The sequence below is a fragment of the Diospyros lotus genome, chromosome 4, assembly GCF_014633365.1.
Source record: "Diospyros lotus cultivar Yz01 chromosome 4, ASM1463336v1, whole genome shotgun sequence".
NCBI classification, from domain to species: domain Eukaryota; kingdom Viridiplantae; phylum Streptophyta; class Magnoliopsida; order Ericales; family Ebenaceae; genus Diospyros; species Diospyros lotus.
This window is the reverse complement of record NC_068341.1, coordinates 4,218,500-4,239,419: the sequence shown is the minus strand read 5'-3', so window position 1 is coordinate 4,239,419 and position 20,920 is coordinate 4,218,500. Positions and strand designations below refer to the sequence as shown.

The following is a 20,920-nucleotide window of genomic DNA, read 5'->3' as shown; positions in this document are numbered from 1 at the left end:
AAAGGGCTCCCTCGATAATTCACATAAAGACTAGATTTTCATTTAAACATACGATTTTAAAAATTTTGGTGCTGAGTGGGTCCAATGCCGGCTGGTCGGCACTCGCCGACGGATCGCTCCAAACACCAGAACCATTCCCTTCCCCCTGTTTTTTCCTATCATTATCAGTTGTCACATTATTCATCCCAAAGCCAAACACACCACATCCGTTGCCGTTTCCACACAACACGCGCATCCTAATTGTGATACATCAATCATCCTTCTCATAATTTTGTTGGCCTCTAAATTTTATATTTTATAATAAATTAATTTTTTATATTTTAATTTATTTGATAAAAATAATTAAATTTTTAATTTTATTATAATTTGGTCTCCCAATAAAAATGTTATTATGAGATAATTATATAATAATATGTTATCTATCAATCCATTCACGTATAATATATTATATTATATATACATGTAAACAAAGTCATCGCCATCGAACTAGACGTCAGAAGGTGAAGTGTCTGACTGTTTGTAACGACGCTTGTTTCGGCCGGATTCCCATTACCCATCGCCATCGGACGGCGTGTCCTCTCTCTCTCTCTCCTCTCTCAGAGTCACGGTTGAGGATAGAAATTTGCGAAGAGATCAAGAGAGGATAAGGAGCAAGAAAAGGCTCAAAAACGCCGCAGTTTTCATTCATGGATTCGTCAGCTCAACGCCGCCTCCGAGCCATCCAGAACCACATCGCGTCCGCCGCCCCCGGCGGCGACCATCAGGCACTTCTCCGGGCGACCCACGCCGCCGGGGAGTTCTTCTTAGGTCCTCTCTCTTTCTCTCTCTCTCTGCTCGTGCTTTTTGTATGAATGTGTTGGGTTGATGTGGATCGCTGAGATAGTTACGTTGACCAAAGCTTTATGTTTTGATGTTGGAACGTCGTCTTGTGTTCTCGCTTGCGAAATATTAGGGTTTTAAGTTGTCTTGCTTGTTGTTCGATGTTCAATGTCAATCTACATGGTTTGATGTGGGGCTGCGGTAATGATACCGTTTTCTGGCTCATTTGTTTATTGATGGATACCGTTTTCTGGCTCTTTATCCGCCTAATTCTATGATATTGATAAAGTTATCGAGAGCATTAATTGTCAAAGTGTTACATTTTTTGTTTGTTAGCCTTATTCTTATTGGGCTTAGAAAGCACTAACATTTGCAATCAAAAAATAGATACTTTGGGCCTTTCTGGAACTGGGATATTTTCGATCAAGGACATGATCCAAGGACCGGGGTTTCATAACGATGGCAGTTTTTTCTGAACTTTAGGGGCTACTGTTTGAAGATAGTTTCCTGGAAGGGAGCATCTGTCTCCACCGGGCCACCCATGGCACTCGTCTGGCTCGCTCTTTTTTGTCTTCTTTAAATAATTGTGTTTCAGCACAAGTAAAAAAATTTGTTGGTCAATTAATTTGCCTGCGCCCTCCTCTCTTTCCTGGTTGGACAATTGAAAAGTAGAATGGATTATATAACATCCAAGGTTTTGAAGATAAAGGACCATCTCAAATGAAACTCTGGTCTGGTCAACCGTTAAATATTCATTTGCATTTGAAACTTGTTGAAGTCCTTCATAGATTCTTTACGATCATTATCCTGTCGAGTGGCAATTGGGGCTTTTGTGGTGAGAATTCAAGATGCTGCTTTGTATATTTTATTTTTATTTTTATTTTTGTTCTGTTATGTTTTTGCTTAATGTTGACAGTCTGATAGAAGGAGAATGCTATAGTTCCATCAATATGTCCCAATAAAAACTTTCAGTTGCTTGACATGTTTGATGAGGTGATTGTATATCAGGTGTAGGAGGAATTTGAATTCTGACTAGGGGGCATTATTGAATTTGTAATCCATTAACGTAACTACTTGTGACATGGGATACGTTGTAGTGGCTTTGCAGGACTGTATAGTGATTTAATTGTCAATGCCAAACTTTTTCTGTTAATTTCCCCAGGGGAAGGGATATTCTTTAACTTTGGTATTTTAGCACCTTGTAATGGAGCTGAGAAGAGCAGAACTTTTGTATTGTCATTGTTGTTGTTGCCATTTTAACTCAGATCAATTTATGTTGCAATTTTCCCTGATTTTCACTTGAATTCATATGTTTTATGAACTACACTTACTAGGCGTTTGCTACAGTGGAGTGGAGTAGCAGGGGAGTCTACTGCTGACTTTATCACTGACTTTATCTTTGCTTTTGAATTAGTCTTAGCTTTTGACTAAGTTTTATCTCCTGTTTTGAATAATTTTGAATTTCAATAAGTTTGCTGTTCCACTATTTTAGCAACAGTATTAGGAGGTTGTTTGACTTGGTTCTTTAGTCATAGGACTGCTATGGTTATCACAACTGCCAGGCAATGAAGAAAGAGGAGAGCAATATTTTCCTTAACTCATTGCTTTTCTCTAACATTCCTATCCCACTGCATTTCCTATTACTCTTCAAAATTGCTTGTGGGCATTCAACTACGCTTTGGGGAGAAGGTCCAGGCCAAGGTTCCAAGCAGGGTTGTAACATTTTGGTATTAGAGGCAGCCATGGTTGAGGACCAACGTGACCAAAGTTTGCATCGCCTTGAATAACAGATGGCCAACTTGAGCATCGGATTGGAGCAGGTGATGAAGCAGATAATAGAGATGTCCCAAGCCTTCCACACTATAGAGGAAACTTCTACGAGTAAGGCCAAGCCTGCTCCAAGGAATTTCAAGGGGGAAGCAACAAGTGGAAGTGTTGTTCCCAGGCTGGCAAGACTGGACTTTCTGATATGTGATCAGGGCCGGCCCAAGGCCCAGTGGAGCCCTAGACGATAATAAATTTTTTTTAGGAGAGGGTGGCGTGGTGTATTTTTTGGGGCCCCTAATTTTTTTTTTTTTTTTTTTTTTGGGGGGGGGGGGGGTTTGTATTTTTTTGGGGGCCCAATTTTTTTTTTTAGGGGTGCTTTGTTCTTTGCTGTCCCGGGGGGGGGGGGGGTGTTTGGGGGCCCCAAATTATTTGGGGAACCTAGGCATAGGCCTTAGTGGCCTATGCCTTGGGCCGGCCCTGTATGTGATCACTTAGAAGACCCCATCACATGGACTTGCCGTGCTAAGGAGTATTTCGACTTTCAGGCTACCCTACCTGAAGATTAGGTTCGATTAATGGCATATCATCTAGAGGGTGACATACAACTGTGGTTTCAAGGGCAGAAGTAGTTGCATAAGGACATGACGTGGGAGGATGTAAAGGATATGCTAATTAAGAAGTTTGGAACATCCTCACATAGGAACTCTTTCATGGATCTCTGCAAGCTAAAGTAGGTAGGGACGGTATAGGAGTATCAAACTCAAATTGACAGATTGCTTACAAAAACAAGAGCCTTGACGGATGAATAGGAAGTGGGTTGTTTCCTTAGTGGTCTCAAGGAAAGTCTTAAGGGTTGATGTCCAAGCCCAAAGACCCAGCAATCTCAGCATAGCTATCGGCTTGGCCAAGGTTTTTGGGAGCAGAGAATTAACAACCTAAAGCATACGACTGGTCTCACTGCCCCAACTTCAAGAAGAGGGCCCACCAAGCCCAATCGAAGCAATCTTCTTCCTTGGGAGCTTTCAACAAATTCCTGCAATGGGATCTCTCCAACCCTAAGCACCAATGCCATTCGTCGATACATGTTGGTGAAGTTACAACAATGTTGTCAGCAGGGGTTGTGCTACCACTACAACGAATCATTCATAGCCCAACATGTGTGCAAAAGAATTTTCCTTATAGAACAAGAATAAGAGGTCGACGGATGCCCAAGTGGGTGAAAAGGAAGCGTTATTTGCTGAAATCGATGCTGATGTTGCCGATAAACTAGAGCCAACCAAGATTTCTCTGCATGCCCTTTTTGGCATCCCAACACTAAAACCTATGCAGGTTCAAGCCAAGATTGCTAGGAGTATTATTATTCGGGTGGACACACTCTCCTACGCCTGCCTTGGAATGGTGAATGGCTGTAATAGCCCCCGGGTAAGCTACAGTTTCATGTTTGCATCTTTTGCACACATCTCATGCTAGGACAAATTTCACCACCTCCTCCTTAATCTTAGGCTAGCAAAATAATTGCTTCACCTTGTGATAAGTGTTTTGTACCCCCGAATGGCCTCTAATAGAAGACTCATGTAAAGCCTGTAGTATCTTCTTCTTCTTCTTCAATTTTGCACAGTTTCCAATAACCAGCCTTCCTTTATACTGTATCACCCCATTCACAAAAGTATACCCTTCCTTACTTGCCAGATCTACAGTCAATTGCTCCAAGAGGGCCTTGACCTGATCATCTGCCTCATAACTTCTTACCACTCCTTGACACCAATTGGGTACCAAGGCTGTGATAGAAAACAGCTGTTCCTTCCTCTAGACATCGAGAAAGAGCATCTGCTGCAATGTTCTTCTTCCCCTTCTTATATTGAATAACATAGTCTAGGCCCATTAACTTGGTCATCCCCATTTTTGTAAGTGAGTGTGAAGTTTTTGTTGTAGCAGAAACTTCAAGCTTTCATGGTCAATCTTAATAATAAATCTTCCTCCCTCCGTGTCTCTACTTTTCTATGGCAAAGATGACTGCCAATAGCTCTTTCTCATATATGCTGAGGTCTACATGCCTGGGGGCTAAGGCCTGGCTTATAAAGGCTAAGGGTCTACCCTCTTGCATGAGAACAACCCCTATACCCATCCCACTTTCATGAGTCTCAACCATAAATGTCTTGCTGAAATCAAGTAAACTCATCACTGGGGCTTCACCCATTGATCTCTTCAACAACTCAAGGGCTGCCTTGGCCTTTTGATCCCACCCGAAGTTATCCTTCTTTAGCAAATCTATTAGTGGTTTGCTAATGCCCCCATAACCTTTTACAAACTTTCTATAGTAGCCAATCAGCCCCAAAAATCTCCTCAAGACCTTAATGGTTGTAAGCGTTGGCCAATTGGTCACTGCTGCTACCTTTTTTGGATCCGTACTCACCCTAGGCCAGGTATGATATACCCTAAATACTCCACTTTATCCTGTGCGAAGGCACACTTTGACCTTTTGATATACAACCAGTTGAGTTTGAGAGTCTCGAATGTAGTCCTTAGGCATTTTAGGTGGAGGTCAAAGGTTGGACTATACATCAAAATGTCATCAAAGAACACAAGGATAAAGTTTATGAGGTGGGGTTCAAATATCTGATTCACTAGTGATTGGAAGGTAGCTGGAGCATTTGTTAGGCTGAAGGGACAAGGGATTCATAGTGGCCATCGTGGGTACAAAATGCAGTTTTGGGTATGTTAAGGGGATTCATCCGAATTTGGTGATAGTTGGATCTTAGGTCAAGCTTATAGAAAATGATAGCATGTTTTAGTTCATCTAACAAGTCTTCAATAAGAGGAATGGAGAATTTGTCTTTGATGGTTATCTCATTTAGTTGGCGATAGTCAATGCAAAATCGCCATGAACCATCCTTTTTTTTTTTTTTTTTTAACTAACAGCATTGGCGATGCAAAGGGGCTATGGCTGGGCTTGATGAGTGATTTTTGAAGCATCTCCTTAACCATTTTTTCTATTTCTGTCTGTTGGTTAGGAGGGTATTGGTAGGCACAGATATTAACAGGGTCTGTGTTGGGCTTTAGGTTGATTGTGGTTAATAGGTTGAACTGGGGGTAGAGAATTAGGCTCTGCAAATAGATTCTCAAATTCAGCTAGTAGCATATTAAAAAGATTAGATTGATGTACCTTTATGTCGGCTTGTGGGAGATTGCTGACAGTTAGCATGAATTCTCCTTCAGCTTCCAGCTTCTCTTCCTTTCTATCAGTGGCTTGGAAAGAGAACAACTAAGTCACTTGATTCATCTTTTGCTTAATCATCTTCTGAAGCCTTCTCCCGGTAATTATCTTACATATCCCAAACTCCTTTCTCCCGGTTAGTGTCATCTTTTTCCTTTCCTTCTCAAATATCACTTCCATTTTGTTAAAATCAAAGCAAATTGGGCTGACATGCTTCATCTTGTCAACCCCCAACACCACATCACACCCTCCCAATTTAAGGGGTCTTAAGTCAGCCTCAAACCCTTCTCCCCGCATCTCCCAACAGAACTTGGTACATGCTGACCAACTCATGACCTTATTGTTTATTGCCATTGGCCATGGTCACTGTCAATGGTTGCGTAGTGATCAGGGGGCATTTCAACCTACAGGTTGTTCCCTCATCCAAAAAGCTGTGCATGCTCCCACTGTCAATAAGAATCATCAGCTTGTTATCCTCCACCTTCCCTTCTTCTTTAATTATCTTGCTGTTCGTCAATCCCTTCAAAGCATGCAGGGATATCTCCCCATTGTCCTCCTCTTCATCTCCTTGTGGTCGGGATGTTTACCCCCCCATCTCTCCTTCTTCCCGTTCCAATAACAAAAATTGTTTCCTACATTGGTGGCCAAGGAAATATTTATCCCAGCACCTGAAATAGAGGCCAACTTGCCTCCTCTGTTCCATAGTCTTCCCACTTTGGGCTGTGGGGGTAGGTAGTGCCACACTCTTCATTCCGAGAGATCCCCTTCCCATCTCCTTAGCATAACTCTTCCTTTCGAGCAAATTACCTTGGGTAATTCCCTTGGCTATCAGCCTTTGCTTCTTCATTAGTGCTTCCACAGTTAATTCGTGAAGCTTGACACTATTAGTAGCATGCTTGAGAGTTGAAGCACCTTCACCATCGGCCTTAATTCTTTGTTCAAGCCACATATAAAGCTTGCAACAAAATATGCCTCTGTCAAGTAGGGGTTATGTTTGAGCATAAGAGCCTTCAGCTCTTCAAATCTCAACTAGTACTCCATCACCAATCCTACTTGCCTGATTTTGTTGAACTCTTCCACCACATTAGACAAGCCCCACTCCACGAACCTCTCACAATGCTTCTCTACAAAATCCTCATGTTTACACTCCTCCTGGACCTTGGACCATCCCTGGAACCAAGCGTCCCTTGCATCTTTGAGAAATGCTGCCGCTATAGTAATCGTCTATCGCTTTGCTACCCCATACCACTCAAACATTCGCTCACACCTCTTGATCCACCAACATGGACTCACTCCATTGAACAATGGGATTTCCAAGTGTGGCATGGGTAAACCATGCTGATTCTGTCCCATCAGCACCTCTGGTCGCCGTCTCCACCCAATCTCACAAGCCTCCCCATGTTCTTCTTCTCCTTCAGAGGTCCCTATTGTCCTTTGGTTCATCCTCTGTCCCGGTAAGATTGGATCTGCTCTCCCCTGCCCCGACAGAATTGGATCCGATCTCTCCCTAGGAGGGAAGTCAGGTGAGAGATGCACTTGGTTTTGCCTCGCGAACATAGCCATAAATGCCTGGAGTTGTTCTTTGATCTGAATTCCCATATCCTCGCGGATTTGGGCTACTGCAACCTCCAATTTCCTATTAACAACCATGATGGCTTCGTGGTTTCGGTTGGATCCCAACTCCAATTGATCCACTCGAGTTTGTAGATCACTCATCATGGATCCACATTGCTGCACTTGAGCCTCCAAGTTCTTCATCCTAGTTCCTTCAGCCATCATTTGTCACCCTTGATCACCGCGGCCAAGCATTGGCTCTGATACCAAAATTGTTAGATCCAAAGGGATTTGGCAATTGTTCAATCCTAAGCTCTTCTGTAAGGATAGAGATCACAAGGTAACGAGAGAATTCTCGTAGGAAAATAAGAGAGAGATAGGGAAATAGAATGGCAGAGAGAGAGAGAGAGAGAGAGAGAGAGAATTGTAGAGAGAATTCAGAGAAAATTCATTCACAATCTAGATACTTCCAATAGGGGGGTTGGCCACAATTTATAGCCTTCCTACACATACATAGGTTCCCACCCAAAAATGATAACCACCTATTTTTATGCCCCCAAAGCTCTACCCGTGTACAATCCCCTACTGCACTAACTGAATTCTATTTTATTTTACTATTTCCACATCTACTATTTCCACTGTAAGTACATAACAACACGATGGGAAGAGTCGATGCATTTTCTAGTGGCTTGTCAGGGAATTATGGGAATGTCACATTATATGATGTAGATTCTAACTGTGGTCGTTTGTTTGTGAAACAATGGTTAGCATATGAAGGAAGCATGATTGCGCTTAGTTATGTGAAGATCAGCCACTTCGTGGCTCACTGTGAGAAGTTGCAGAATATGGGGACTATTTTTCTTTATTGACTAATTGGTGTAATTGTTTACTGTTTTACCATTTTTTTTATTACATGCACGCACATGCATGCTAACAATGGTGCAATGTGCTGAACAGAGCAGGGGTACAGTGCTGTGCTTCCAGAGAAATTGCAGACAGGGAAGTGGAACGTTTACAGGTTGGATTCCTTAATCTATTCCTGGTCGGCTCTAGATTGCCCTAGATTTTCTGTTAAGATACTCAACTATTATGATGTAGATCAGCGCGCTCTCCTTTGACACTTGTTAGCAGATTCCCAGATCATCCTGAAATTGGGACCTTACATGATAATTTTGTGTGAGTGCCTCTTTTCTCTGTTGGGGTTGTTAATGTTCTCTACTGCTAATTTCTGTTTTATTTTTAATTTCATTGAGAATTTCTCTAAACTTTTTCCAAATTATCTGTCTTTACGGATATAGGCATTCAGTTGAAACTTTTCGGGACTATAAATACTTGGGTACGCGAATTCGTTTTGATGGAACCGTCGGAGAGTAAGTTGTTCATTTCATTTAAGTTTGCAATTGCTTTCGGAGCTTACTGACCAATTTGTGTTTGTTTATACACTTAAAAGGTACAAGTGGATGACATATGGGGAAGCAGGTACTGCTCGGTCTGCAATTGGATCTGGATTAGTATATCATGGAATACCAAAGGTAAGTGACTCAATTGACATTTTGTTTTGATTTTCTTCTTTTTGATTCTATTACCAAATTTGATATTCTGTCTATCGACATTTATATGTGTTATATAAACATTGAGTTGAAATTCTCCAGTCTTATAATTTATGTGATTGTTCAAGTTGGTTACTTTTACTACAGGGAGCTTGTGTTGGGCTGTATTTTATCAACAGACCAGAGTGGCTAATAGTTGATCATGCCTGCTCCGCTTATTCATACATTTCAGTTCCCTTATATGACACTCTTGGTTAGGCATTTTTTAGTCAGTCAAATTGAGTTGGAATTTTGCCTAATGTTGCAGGTGTCCTGATGATATGGTCTTTTGTTTGCTTCTCAGGTCCAGATGCTGTTAAGTTCATTGTGAACCATGCTGTTATCCAAGCCATATTTTGTGTTCCAGAAACATTGAGCACTGTGAGTTTTGACAGATGTGGCCTGAAATTCCTCTAGCAATGAAATTCACTGTATTAGGCTCCAGATGATAGCCTTTATAGTCTTCAACTTGGTCTGCAGTTCTAGTCTATTAGTGATTGGCTGTGCTAATTGAGAAAAAAAAATCAAAAATGTAAAATAGGACCCTCAAGGAACATGAGTCTATCATGACCCTAGGAACAATAAAGGGGTATTATTATAATAGGGTATAATAGTTTGTTAGGGATATTTGACAATTTGTTAGGAGCACATGGGTGTTATTAGAAATTAGTTAAGCAGCTAGCTATGCCTATAAAAAGGCCAATTGTAAGAGGAGAGAATTATGTTTTGAATTGAGAATTGAAATCTGATTTTCTTCTTCTAAATTCTCTCTCTCTCTCTCTCGATCTTTCCCTCCCTCACTTTCTATTCTTCCCTATTCTTCTTCTAAATTCTCCCTTCATTCTTCCAATTTTCAATCCAACCCTAGGCTAAACCCTAGGTTCATGACAAATGGTATCAGAGCATCGTTCCTCGGTTGTTTTCGTTGCTAATTAAGGTTCGTTGGATGTCGACAACTGCTGTCCGATGCAGTTGATTCATGAAATCTGAAGGCAATTTTGAAAACCGACAACAGCAAGGTAGGCTGTAATCTTGGGAGATAATAACCCAAGCGATTCTGGCTTGCACGATGATTGGGTGAGAAGGAAGCGCCGGCTGGGGCGATCGCGAGTCTCCATGGTTACGACTTCAATTCCAGCGAATTCTAGAGTTTCGATAATTCCAATTAATTCTAGTAAGTGATTCCAATGATTTTTGGTTAAGGCTTTGGAAGTTTTCTTTTTCTTTTTTTTTTTTTAATATATATCAGTGCATAAGATCCAGATTGTGAAGGCATGCGATTGAGGTTAGTCCAGATTCTTGAGCGATTGATGATCAATGACAATTGCGATCATAGGCAGACAATTGGCCGACTTGGAGTGTTGGAGATGATTGGGTGAAGCGGATGTTGATTAGTGTTGGTATCAAGACTCAGCGGAATTGAAGACGACACAACCAAGAGAGTGTCGACGGTGATACCGAGTTGAATTTGGAGTCAAATCAGAGTGGCGCAGTAGGTATTGGATCGGAAACGGAGTGACTATGAAGGTGGAAGCGTGAATCGCTTTAGATTAGGTTGTCGACTTTGAAGGTGGAATAACATGGTGATTTGCTGCTATTTTCCGAGTTGTTGTAGTTGATCGAGAAGGTGAGGTGAGTGTAGGAGACTTTTGTAACAGGTGAGCCAGAAGGCGGAATCGGATCCGTTGCCTAGCTGTTTAGTTTGCTGGAGAATTGAAGATCGCTAACTGTGGTGAGGTGATTGCTTGTCCTTGGTGACTGTTGTGAAGTAGAAGAGCAGGTGGATTGCAGCTATTTTTTGAGGCTAGGTAGTGTGGGTCAGCAAGCCAAAGTAGACTTAGCGGAATTGGAAGCCAATTCATAAACTATTGCAGCCATCAAATTCTCAATTCTGGAGAATTCTGTTAGTTGCAACACAATTGAGCAAGAGAGGCAAGCAACCCAGGCAATTCCAGCAGTGAATTCCAGTGATCTAGGGAATTTTGATGAGTGGAAGGAATACACTTGACTCTTTCTTGATGGTTGAGCTTGGATTTTGGAAGTGCAATTGAGTGGTTGGATAAGGCAAGTTTGACAACGATTCCAGTGGGTATAGGGAATTATTGCAGCAAGCGAGTTAGGAGAATTGGTGGCGACTCTAGAAGGCTGATCAAGTCGCTGTAATTGTGCGACTTCTTCCGCTGTTACAATAGACTTGACCTTGAAGCAAAGCAGTGGTTGCAATTTGCCACTTATTAGATCAATTTTAGAGGTGATTGGGTGAGGCAGTTACGGAAGGGAAGTGTGGGGATTTAGGATGGACAGCGCTTCGAGTTCTTGGCCTGTGACTTGTTTGACTCGTGAGATTTTTGCCATGATGGGCAAAGCATGCATGAGGCCAGGGAGCCTAACGTGCAGCAGAAGGATGCTGCATTTTCAGTTGGAGGTAGACATTAGGGGAAGTTTGGCCAGAAGCCTTATGCATGGGAAAAGAAGTTGGATAATCAGTTCAGTTAAAGGCGTAAAGATACGAGCAAGGAATTCGACTGTATGATACACAAACAATTGTAGGAGTTTGCGATGATATTAATTAAGAAGTATCATTACAATTTTGCCACAAAATTCTTTGATGATTATCGCAAAAGTTCTAACCAAGAAGAGTCCCTTAAAATGGGATGGCCTAAGGAGAGGTTTGGAGATCGGGGCTTGTCTAACGTGGTGGAGGAGTTCAACAAAATCAAGCAGGTAGGGTCAGTAATGGAGTACTAATTGAGGTTTGAAGAGCTGATGGCCTTGATGCTCAATCATAACCCCTATTTGACAGAGTCTTATTTTGTTTCAAGCTTCTTAATTGGCTTGAACAAAGAGTTGAGGCTAATGGTGATGGTGCTTTAGCCCAAGACCCTCAAGCATGCTGTTGATAGTGCTAGGCTCCACGAATTTACATTGGAAGCATTGAAGAAGAAACAGAGAGATAGAGACGTTGATGGAACAACATGGGATCAGGCAAATCCGATTGAAGGATTTGAACAATCTTATATTGGCTTTACAGAAACTGACCCTAAAGCTGATGAATTTGGACCGACAGTAAGGAAGAAGTTGGAGGTTGAGAAAAGGCATTCTTTCGATGGGATTTTGGTTCCGAAGCAAGTTGAAGTGTCCTTAACTTGGGATAAAATAGGCAACGAGAAGGTGAAGACAACACTAGCTGGAGGAAAGCTAAGGGATATAACGGAAGAAGCCAAAGGTTTTGCCGAAGGGAACAAAACTTCTGTTGCTGTGTTGTTTATACTTCCACTAGAAAATTCAAGTGGCTGTCTACTGCAGGGTGGAATGAACCAATGGCTGATTGTGTTCTTAAAGTGGAGACCAATCTTGGTTGGACAACTATTGTAAAAGGTGAGTGTATTGAACTTAAATTCTATTAGGTTGCTCCTATTGAAATTCTAGGCCAAATTACAATTGGGACTGATCTTGGATACTTAAGAACGATGAAGAAGAAGAGGTCTAGAAAGAGAAAGAAAGAACGAAAGGTAAATCAGATAGAGAAGATGGGAATTGGATGAAGCAATGGCTACTTGCTGCAAGTTCTTGGAGACAAGAACTTCTTAAGGAGGGGGGAATTGTTATGACCCTAGGAGTAATAAAAAGGTATTATTGTAATAAGGTATAATAGTTTGTTAGGGATATTTGACAAGTTGTTAGGAACACATGGGTACTGTTAGAAATTAGTTAAGCAACTAGTTATGCCTATAAAAAGGCCAATTGTAAGAGGAGCGAATTATGTTTTGAATTGAGAATTGAAGTCTGATTTCCTTCGTCTAAATTCTCTCTCTCTCTCTCTCTCGATCTTTCCCTCCCTCACTTTCTATTCTTCCCTATTCTTCTTCTAAATTCTCCCTTCATTCTTCCAATTTCCAATCCAACCCTAGGCTTAAACCCTAGGTTCATGACAGAGTCTTTGCTGTATTGTGTATGAATTGATGCTTCTCTTGTCTTGGTGTGATAGAAATTATTAATATGTTAATGTTATTTGTGAAATATGGAGTACTTTTGGGAGAGAGTTTCTAATTTGAGATAGTTCTTAGATGTTAACAGGCTATAAAATTTTGTAGACAATATACTCTTACATGTTTAAGTAATTCTTCTATATGAATGTGTCTCAGCAAGATGAGAAATTTATGAGAGTTTGAATTTGACATCCAATGTTCTGCTATGTTTTTTTAGAAATTGACAATAAGCTTGGTGACCTTTGAGTGTATTTTTTTGTGGATATCAATCATAGATCAATTAATAGTTCATACAGAACTGCACTTCACAAATTTATGCAAGTTTTAAGTCACAGCTTACACCTGTTATCTTGTGTAATTTGCAGTTGTTGAGCTTCTTGTCTGAGATGGCATCTGTTCGTTTAATAGTGGTATGAAAATCCACATCATCTTCTTTGCTAAATTGAATAGCTAAAACTGTCTTTTGGCTGCTGATTATACTTCTCTATAAAGTGCTATCACCCATCCTGATATTCAATAGGTGGTTGGAGGGAATGATGAACGACTGCCATCACTTCCATCAACAGCAGGAGTTGAAGTTATATCATACTCGAAACTCCTTAGTGAGGTGATTTGATCTCTTCCAATATTTTTGTAATGTTCGATGGGGAAATTGATGCAGTTCTGGTTACCCTAGAGAACCATACTGTTTGAGATTTCTTTCCGAGTATTTCTGTAATGTTATATGGGGAAATTTGTGCATTTCTGGTCACCCTGGAGAATTATACAATTGGGATATTCCTGAATCTGGTTGTTAACTGTGGACTACTAGTTTCAAATCATTTTTCACCCAGATTATTTGTGCTTCAGGTGCATTTGCAAATGGGGTACCTCTATGCCTGTTTATACTGGTGTTTTATTTTAGAAATATGCGTCATGATTTAAGATAGTTAATATCAGAATCACGCTATAGGGTAATATTGGTATACTACAATAGCACAAGCATGTGCTTTACTTTCTGGTTGAAGGTGGGAAGTAGGCTGGTAAGCTCAAGATATCATTTAACTATAGGAAATTTTGTTACTAGAAGACAAGATGATGATCTTCGACTTTGAGTAGCAATGTGCAATTTAGGTACTTCTGCCTTTTGGCAGCAATTAATTAGTCTATGTGAGATTACTTTTTGTTTTCTTCTTTCTTTTGGTAAAACCTTACCCTACAACTTGGACCTCTTTTATTTGATTAATGAAGATATCTTTTTCTGCTTAATGGAATTTTCTTTTTTTGTCTTTGGTTGTCTGTCTAAATTTTATGATTTTATAGTCATTCATCTGGTCTCTTAAATTATCAAACTGTACAACCACATGGACACATATGTGCAACAGGCGTTAATGCATACATGTGCACAGATGTACTGTACAGTCATGGATACTTGAGAGATCTTGAGTCCATGATATATTAGCATTCCCTAACAATCTCTTCTGGTAATGGGTTTCTGTTGTGGATGTGGTATGCTCATGCTTACTAGGAATATTTGTTATGACTCTCATAAACGTTCAGGTTTCCATTTTACATATGATAATGTAATTATTTGAACCAATTACTTTTGATAATTCAAAGTTCTCTTTTTTATAGTAATCTAATTGTACCTCATTCTCACTTGTCCCATATCCTATTTTTTTTTTTAATGATTTTCTTTTAGGGCGTTGGTAACCCTCACCCTTTTTGCCCTCCACAACCTAATGATGTTGCTACAATTTGTTATACAAGTGGTACAACTGGGACACCAAAGGTATTGGTTAAACTATTATGAGCTTTATCTTTCTGTACTTGGTGCTTCAACAATCTTCAATTGCTTTTAGCAATTTAACAAATTTTTTCCCATTCTGGTTACTGTAAGGGAGCTATATTGACTCATGGAAACTTGATTGGAAATGTTGCTGGGGCAAGTCTTGCTGTGAAATTGTATCCCTCAGATATGTGGGTATCTAGTTTTTGCGAAGTAATTATTACTGCTTTATGTTTTTAATTACTTATGCAGTTGTGCTTAATAGGAGAAAACTTGCATAAAGTTCTATGCATGCACTTGGTGCTTGTAGAGACCCATCATCAGGGCTGCATTTATTATTGGACAACATGTCGGATCTGCTTCCTTTTGTTGGCCACAAGCACCACTTGTATTAGGGAACTGAATCTGAGTTTTCCCCATGACAAGTCTTCTTCTACCCTGGAAATTAATAATTCTTCTTATTCATTCATTTTTTCTTTCTTGAGACAGTTACATATCATATCTTCCTTTGGCACACATATATGAGCGGGCAAACCAGGTCTCAATGGTGTATTTTGGTGTTGCTGTTGGATTCTACCAGGGGGTATGAGACTTGAACATGCATTTATTGTGAATCCAGGTTCCTTGAGAAATTTCACCAGTCCAATCCTTTCTATTCCAAGAAATGCCTTCAAAGACATGGTTTAGGCTGCATGTATGGCATGGATATGACAGATGATAGATCTTTTCTATGTTTTTAATGAGCTATCCAAACTCATAAAAATATTGAAATATGAAAATGTAATAATAACTAAATTCTGTGCATAAGTTAAACATCATTCAACAAATGTAACCATTATACCACTTAAATTCAAACATCATTCTATTATATGTTTGTCAACAGATGTTAAATCATATGAATTCTGGAGTTTTTACTGCTACATAAAGTGTCAATTTATCAGGATGTATTTCGTTGGGCCTTAATTTATTAACTTGTTTGCAGGACAATTTGAAACTAATGGATGATATGGCTGCTTTAAGGCCCACTATATTCTGCAGTGTTCCTCGGTTGTATAATAGAATATATGATGGGTAAGATCATCAAAGTCTTGTAAATTATTCATGTAAAATTTCATTTTATGTGGACATTTAGCATTTGCATGCTTTGTCTAATGTAGCATCACAAATGCTGTGAAGACATCTGGTGGTCTGAGAGAGAGGTTATTTAATGCAGCATATAATGCTAAGAAGCAAGCTCTATTGTCAGGTAAAATATATTTTTAACTAAAATTTTCTTGCTTATTTGTTTTTGAGATTCTTTCTCCCTTGGGCACTTCGGATGTTTTTAGTTTCAACTAAAATATCATTTTCCATTAATTTAAGAAATTTATTATGCAAGCTTTGTTAATCTAGAAGAATTTATTATCTACTGAAGGAAGAGGTGAGAATTCTTTTACATCTGTTGGTTGCCATCAATCAACTGAATTAGTTTTCCAATTTTAGTCTAAAATGTGTTAATAGAACGGAAAAGGAGATCCTCATGAGTGGAGAGAAAGTGCTCTTATCTTTGGATTCTTGATAGTGGAATGGAGACATTCAAACTGTTACAAACCTTAGCAATTGTTTATGAACATGAAAAATTCTGAAAGAGTTATGTATTACCTTGTTCCTTATGTTTTTTTGGGGGGCATGGGAGAGAAGGAATAAGAGAAAATAAATTAGCAAAATGTATTCATGCTGTTCTGATACTTCTGGTTTCTTTTTTATGTTACTATTTCAGGTAAGAATCCATCTCCCATGTGGGATAAATTGGTATTTAACAAAATTAAGTCAAAGCTTGGAGGACGGGTTCGTTTTATGGTATCAGGTGCCTCTCCCTTATCTCCTGATGTAATGGACTTCTTGAGGGTGTAAGTTAGTGGTTTTCCTCGGCCTGATTGACTGCCTACAGTTCCATTACATATTGTGTGGTAGTTTAATTTCCCCTTTTGCTTTGTAAGACAAAAAGTTTAATGTTGCAGGTGTTTTGGTTGTCGAGTTCTGGAAGGATATGGTATGACTGAAACATCATGTGTTATAAGCGCAATGGATGAGGGTGACAATCAATCTGGTCATGTGGGCTCCCCTAATCCCGCTTGTGGTGAGTTGTTGAAAATTTTAGTTGCATATATGATTGAAAAGTTTTATATGATTTCTTTTGAGCATCATTTCTAATAGATATGTTGCCATTTGTTACTAAAAAAACTGGTTGGCTGAGAATACAGAACCTTTCTGTCGTATATCACCATCTGTTCAGCTGAGAGATAATGTGCTTGCAATATTTTTGCTAATAGGCTCTACTTATTTGGTCATAAAGTTTGGAGTCTATAAGAGTGCATGAGGATGATGAGTAGTCCTTAGTTTGACTGTTACAGCTGGTTTCTGTTACCATTTAAATATCTGTCTAGGGTTTTGTTGCAACTATTTTTTTCCTTCTCTTTATGAAGTTGCCTTAGACTAATGTCGGCTAAACGGGTTGTTTTTTCTTTTTCTCGCAGAAGTAAAGCTCACGGATGTTCCAGAAATGAATTACACATCTGAGGACAAGCCCTATCCACGGGGTGAAATCTGTGTGAGGGGTCCAATTGTATTTCGAGGCTATCATAAGGATGAATTGCAGACGTACTTAACGATCAGTTTTAGTTGCTTAGTTTCCATTTTTCATTTTTATTTTAACTCTCTTGTTCCTTTTTTTTTTTTATTTCAAACTTAGCAATTTTTTTCAAAGTTGAGTACTGCTGATATGCTAATCCAATTTTACAGGAGAGAAGTAATTGATGAAGATGGATGGCTTCATACAGGAGACATAGGGTTGTGGTCACCAGGAGGCCGTCTAAAGATAATTGATAGGTGATGTGACACTGTAGCAATGGTCTTTGGATAAATTCATATGTGCCTACTTCAATGAGCTTAAAAAGCTCTAATTTCTTGTGCCCACTTCAAGCTTATAAAGCTGTAGCGAGTGGGTCAACTTATGCCCATCTCTGATATAATTTCCATTTAGTTGTTGCCACCTGATCTCAAGACCTTAAGTTTGACACCTTATGAACATTTGACTTCTCCAAAAGCTTTGGCTGGTCAAGTTGGGAAATGTAGATGTGCCCGGGCGACTTGAGTTAAATTAAGGATGTGGAAGGTATTGTCATTTAAACTTGCAAAACAGAGTTCTAATGTCATAATGTAATTAGTCTGAATATGCAGAATGTTTTCTGCATTTTCTTTAACCCTGTCCTTGAAGGATGTCCCTAACCATATAGTGAGAGTCTTTAACACTCACCAATGTCAGGTTTGTAGGCATATATTTATTCAGGTTGGCAAACCAATTACACCACAACCATTACAAGGTTGCAAATCTTTGGTTATGGGAAGGAGGAAACATATTATTCTCAATGGTTCTTTGATTGAACTGAAAGCTTATGCATTCTGGTTAAGAGTTTTGCTTAAGTTGATTTGTTGGTTAAACCTAACCAATAAAATTACAGATACAGGCAAACAATAAATACGCACAAGTTCTGTTCTTCCTCGTCTCTCTTTTGTTTTTACCTCTTTTTTAGTTCTCATCTGAAAATGATATTTTCATATGTTACTACTCTAAATTCTTTTTGGATGGAACTTTCACTAAAACATGTTTTCTTTTCTTCTCTATATTTCTTTCTTTTTTGTTTTTAGCTTTTCTGGAGGGGGTGGGGTGGGATGGAGTTTGGATCTATATATGTTTGGTTTTCTATGGAATACTTGCTATTTTGCTGCATAAGCCTCCTATTCTCTCAAGAAGGGGGCCACAAATTTGGATGATATAAAGGAAAATATCAGAAAATATATTAAATTTTCGTTATTATTGGAGTATTGTTATCTGGGGAAGTTGCATCTAGTGTTTTTTTGACAAGGAGGTTGCATCTAGTTGTTGGATGATTATATTGAATATATAATAACATTATCACAGGAAAAAGAACATATTTAAGTTGGCTCAGGGTGAGTACATAGCTCCAGAGAAGATTGAGAATGTGTACGCTAAATGCAAGTTCGTTGCCCAGTGCTTCATTTACGGTGAGGAAATGAGGTTTTATGAAGTTCCTTCTCTCTGTCTGTCTGTCTTTCTTTCCTTCTTTCCGACTCTATTCGTGTTTGTGGATAGGTGACAGCCTCAACTCTTCTTTGGTTGCTGTTGTATCATTGGACCCTGAAGTTTTGAATGCTTGGGCTGCAAGTGAAGGGATTAAGGTAACTTATTTGATTGGTTGCTTTGTTCTAAGAAAAAAGGATGTTGCACCTTCCATGATTTAAATAAAATCATATGATTTCTGTTTTCCTATCTTAGCTATCCATGCCATTAAATTTATGGACCACTTTCAAATCATTGTGAGGGTTGATTTCTACATTGAGGGAACAATTTTTTTCAGGCAACTTACACCTACCATACTTATGAACTAAGTGATGTCAGTTTATTTGTCTGTGCCATTACACCTAGTTACATCTTTCAAATCATTACAAGGATTGATGACTCACACTGATGGATTCTCCTCTGAATATTATTTCCCGGGTGTTTTTGTTTTGGAAATTGATACAATGAGAGTATAAGAGGGATGCGTAATGAGATCCAAAAATGTCACGAGTAAAAAGGGTTTTCTATGTCAAATCTTATTTTGTAACCTCATCAGCATGTGAATTTCATGTGAAATAATGTGATACTTGTAATCACTCTCCAACTTGAGCATAGCATGAAATGCGCAAATAAGCGTTCAACCTTGCATGGCATAATTTGGTGTTGATGTTCGTGTTTAGTACAAAGATTTAGGAGAACTTTGCATCAACCCAAGGGTAAAGGCTGCTGTCTTGGCTGACATGGATGCTGTCGGAAGGGAAGCTCAGGTATTTCCAATAAGTCAAAAGTTTGGATCATCGTAATTTGTTTTCTTTATTCATTTCCTTGGTTGTCGATATAAATATTGGGGGGAAAATGTATGTATTCCAGCTGAGAGGCTTTGAGTTTGTGAAAGCTGTTACTTTGGTGCTAGAACCCTTCACCATGGAGAATGGTCTTCTCACACCAACATTCAAGGCTAGTATTTTTTTTGGAATACTGATGCAATTATTTGTAGACATGGGAAAATTAAAAAAATGATGAAAATTCTTCCTTTCTTGTGCTTTTTACTTTGTTCCATCCAGATCAAGAGACCTCAAGCAAAGGCATACTTTTCGAGAGCTATAGCAGACATGTACGCGGAGCTTTCGGCCTCTGATCCTACGTCCCAGAAGATGATGTGATATACAAAGCAAGAGTATCTCTTAAGTGACTAAACTCAATTCTTTATTTTGGCAATTCAGAAGAGCTGCAAAACCAAAGAACTGGAAATCAAAGTTGCAGAACTCGACTTATGCCCGTTTCTAAACTACGTGGTTTATAACTTTAAGTTTTATCCTCTTCGCCCAAAATAGAAATAGCAAAAGATTAGGAAAACAAAGAAAACTAATAATTGAGTTCATCGGGCATTTTTGCCTCTTTATGTATTTCGAATAACAAGCATATTTGTTCTGTGTTCGTGTATTCTTGTGTCTCGGTGTCTGTACGTATAAAATTAAACACTGTTTATAATGTTGCATACCTGTTCTCCTCTCCTCTTTGAAAGCTCTCTTTTCCCCGATGGATGGGCTGTGGAACCCGTTCACACAGGCATCCTACATCATACCATTTTCTTGATGCTGCTTAATGAAGCTCGCCTTCGATGAATGCGGCCTCGGATGTTTCAGAGGACTCTAAATATCATAATAAGTTTTAATTTTTGGGCACTATTCAAATCTCTTCCGAGGCTTCCTGTGGACTCCATCCATGATTGGAAACAATTGAATGAAAGAAGGCAACAATCAGTACATGAAACTAGAGATGAAATTTGGCCTCAAATGAACTTGGGTAGTTGGTGCTGTTGGCCAAGACAAATACCTCCATCAAATCCAAGCTCACTGCTTGACTTGTTCCTCGAGGGTCACACGATTGACTGCCTTCCACTTGGCCTGGCCTCCTCTATTCTACGTAGGAATTCTCGAAAATCGTACACTCCCGAAGCTAAAAGCTCTGGCAGTCACACGATCTCTGACGAAGCAAATCCTGCGGAATAGGGAATGGGATGCCCTCAGAATAACAGGCAGCCTTGAAATCCTAAATTTCTGCCATTTGGCAAAATCACATACCGTGCCAATTAAAAGA

At 39.4% G+C, this 20,920-nt stretch overlaps 1 protein-coding gene across 2 annotated transcripts; it reads left to right on the top strand.

Moving 5' to 3' along the window:
* Nucleotides 1-494: 494 nt before the first annotated feature.
* On the top strand, nucleotides 495-20,344 carry LOC127799602 (long chain acyl-CoA synthetase 6, peroxisomal). Of its 2 annotated transcripts, none has more exons than XM_052333791.1 (23): nucleotides 495-807; nucleotides 8,312-8,372; nucleotides 8,453-8,530; nucleotides 8,653-8,724; nucleotides 8,805-8,886; nucleotides 9,052-9,157; nucleotides 9,248-9,324; nucleotides 13,298-13,342; nucleotides 13,453-13,539; nucleotides 14,614-14,703; nucleotides 14,812-14,891; nucleotides 15,190-15,283; nucleotides 15,683-15,771; nucleotides 15,858-15,946; nucleotides 16,460-16,589; nucleotides 16,701-16,819; nucleotides 17,217-17,340; nucleotides 17,482-17,568; nucleotides 18,662-18,765; nucleotides 18,854-18,939; nucleotides 19,501-19,587; nucleotides 19,691-19,777; nucleotides 19,885-20,344. In XM_052333791.1, the coding sequence occupies exons 1-23, from the start codon at nucleotides 687-689 to the stop codon at nucleotides 19,981-19,983; spliced, it is 2,094 nt and encodes a 697-aa protein (XP_052189751.1). In that variant the 5' UTR covers nucleotides 495-686; the 3' UTR covers nucleotides 19,984-20,344. The 2 variants fall into 2 exon arrangements, with proteins under 2 accessions (XP_052189751.1, XP_052189752.1); XM_052333792.1 differs by having other exon boundaries at nucleotides 722-807; nucleotides 8,458-8,530.
* Nucleotides 20,345-20,920: the final 576 nt, after the last annotated feature.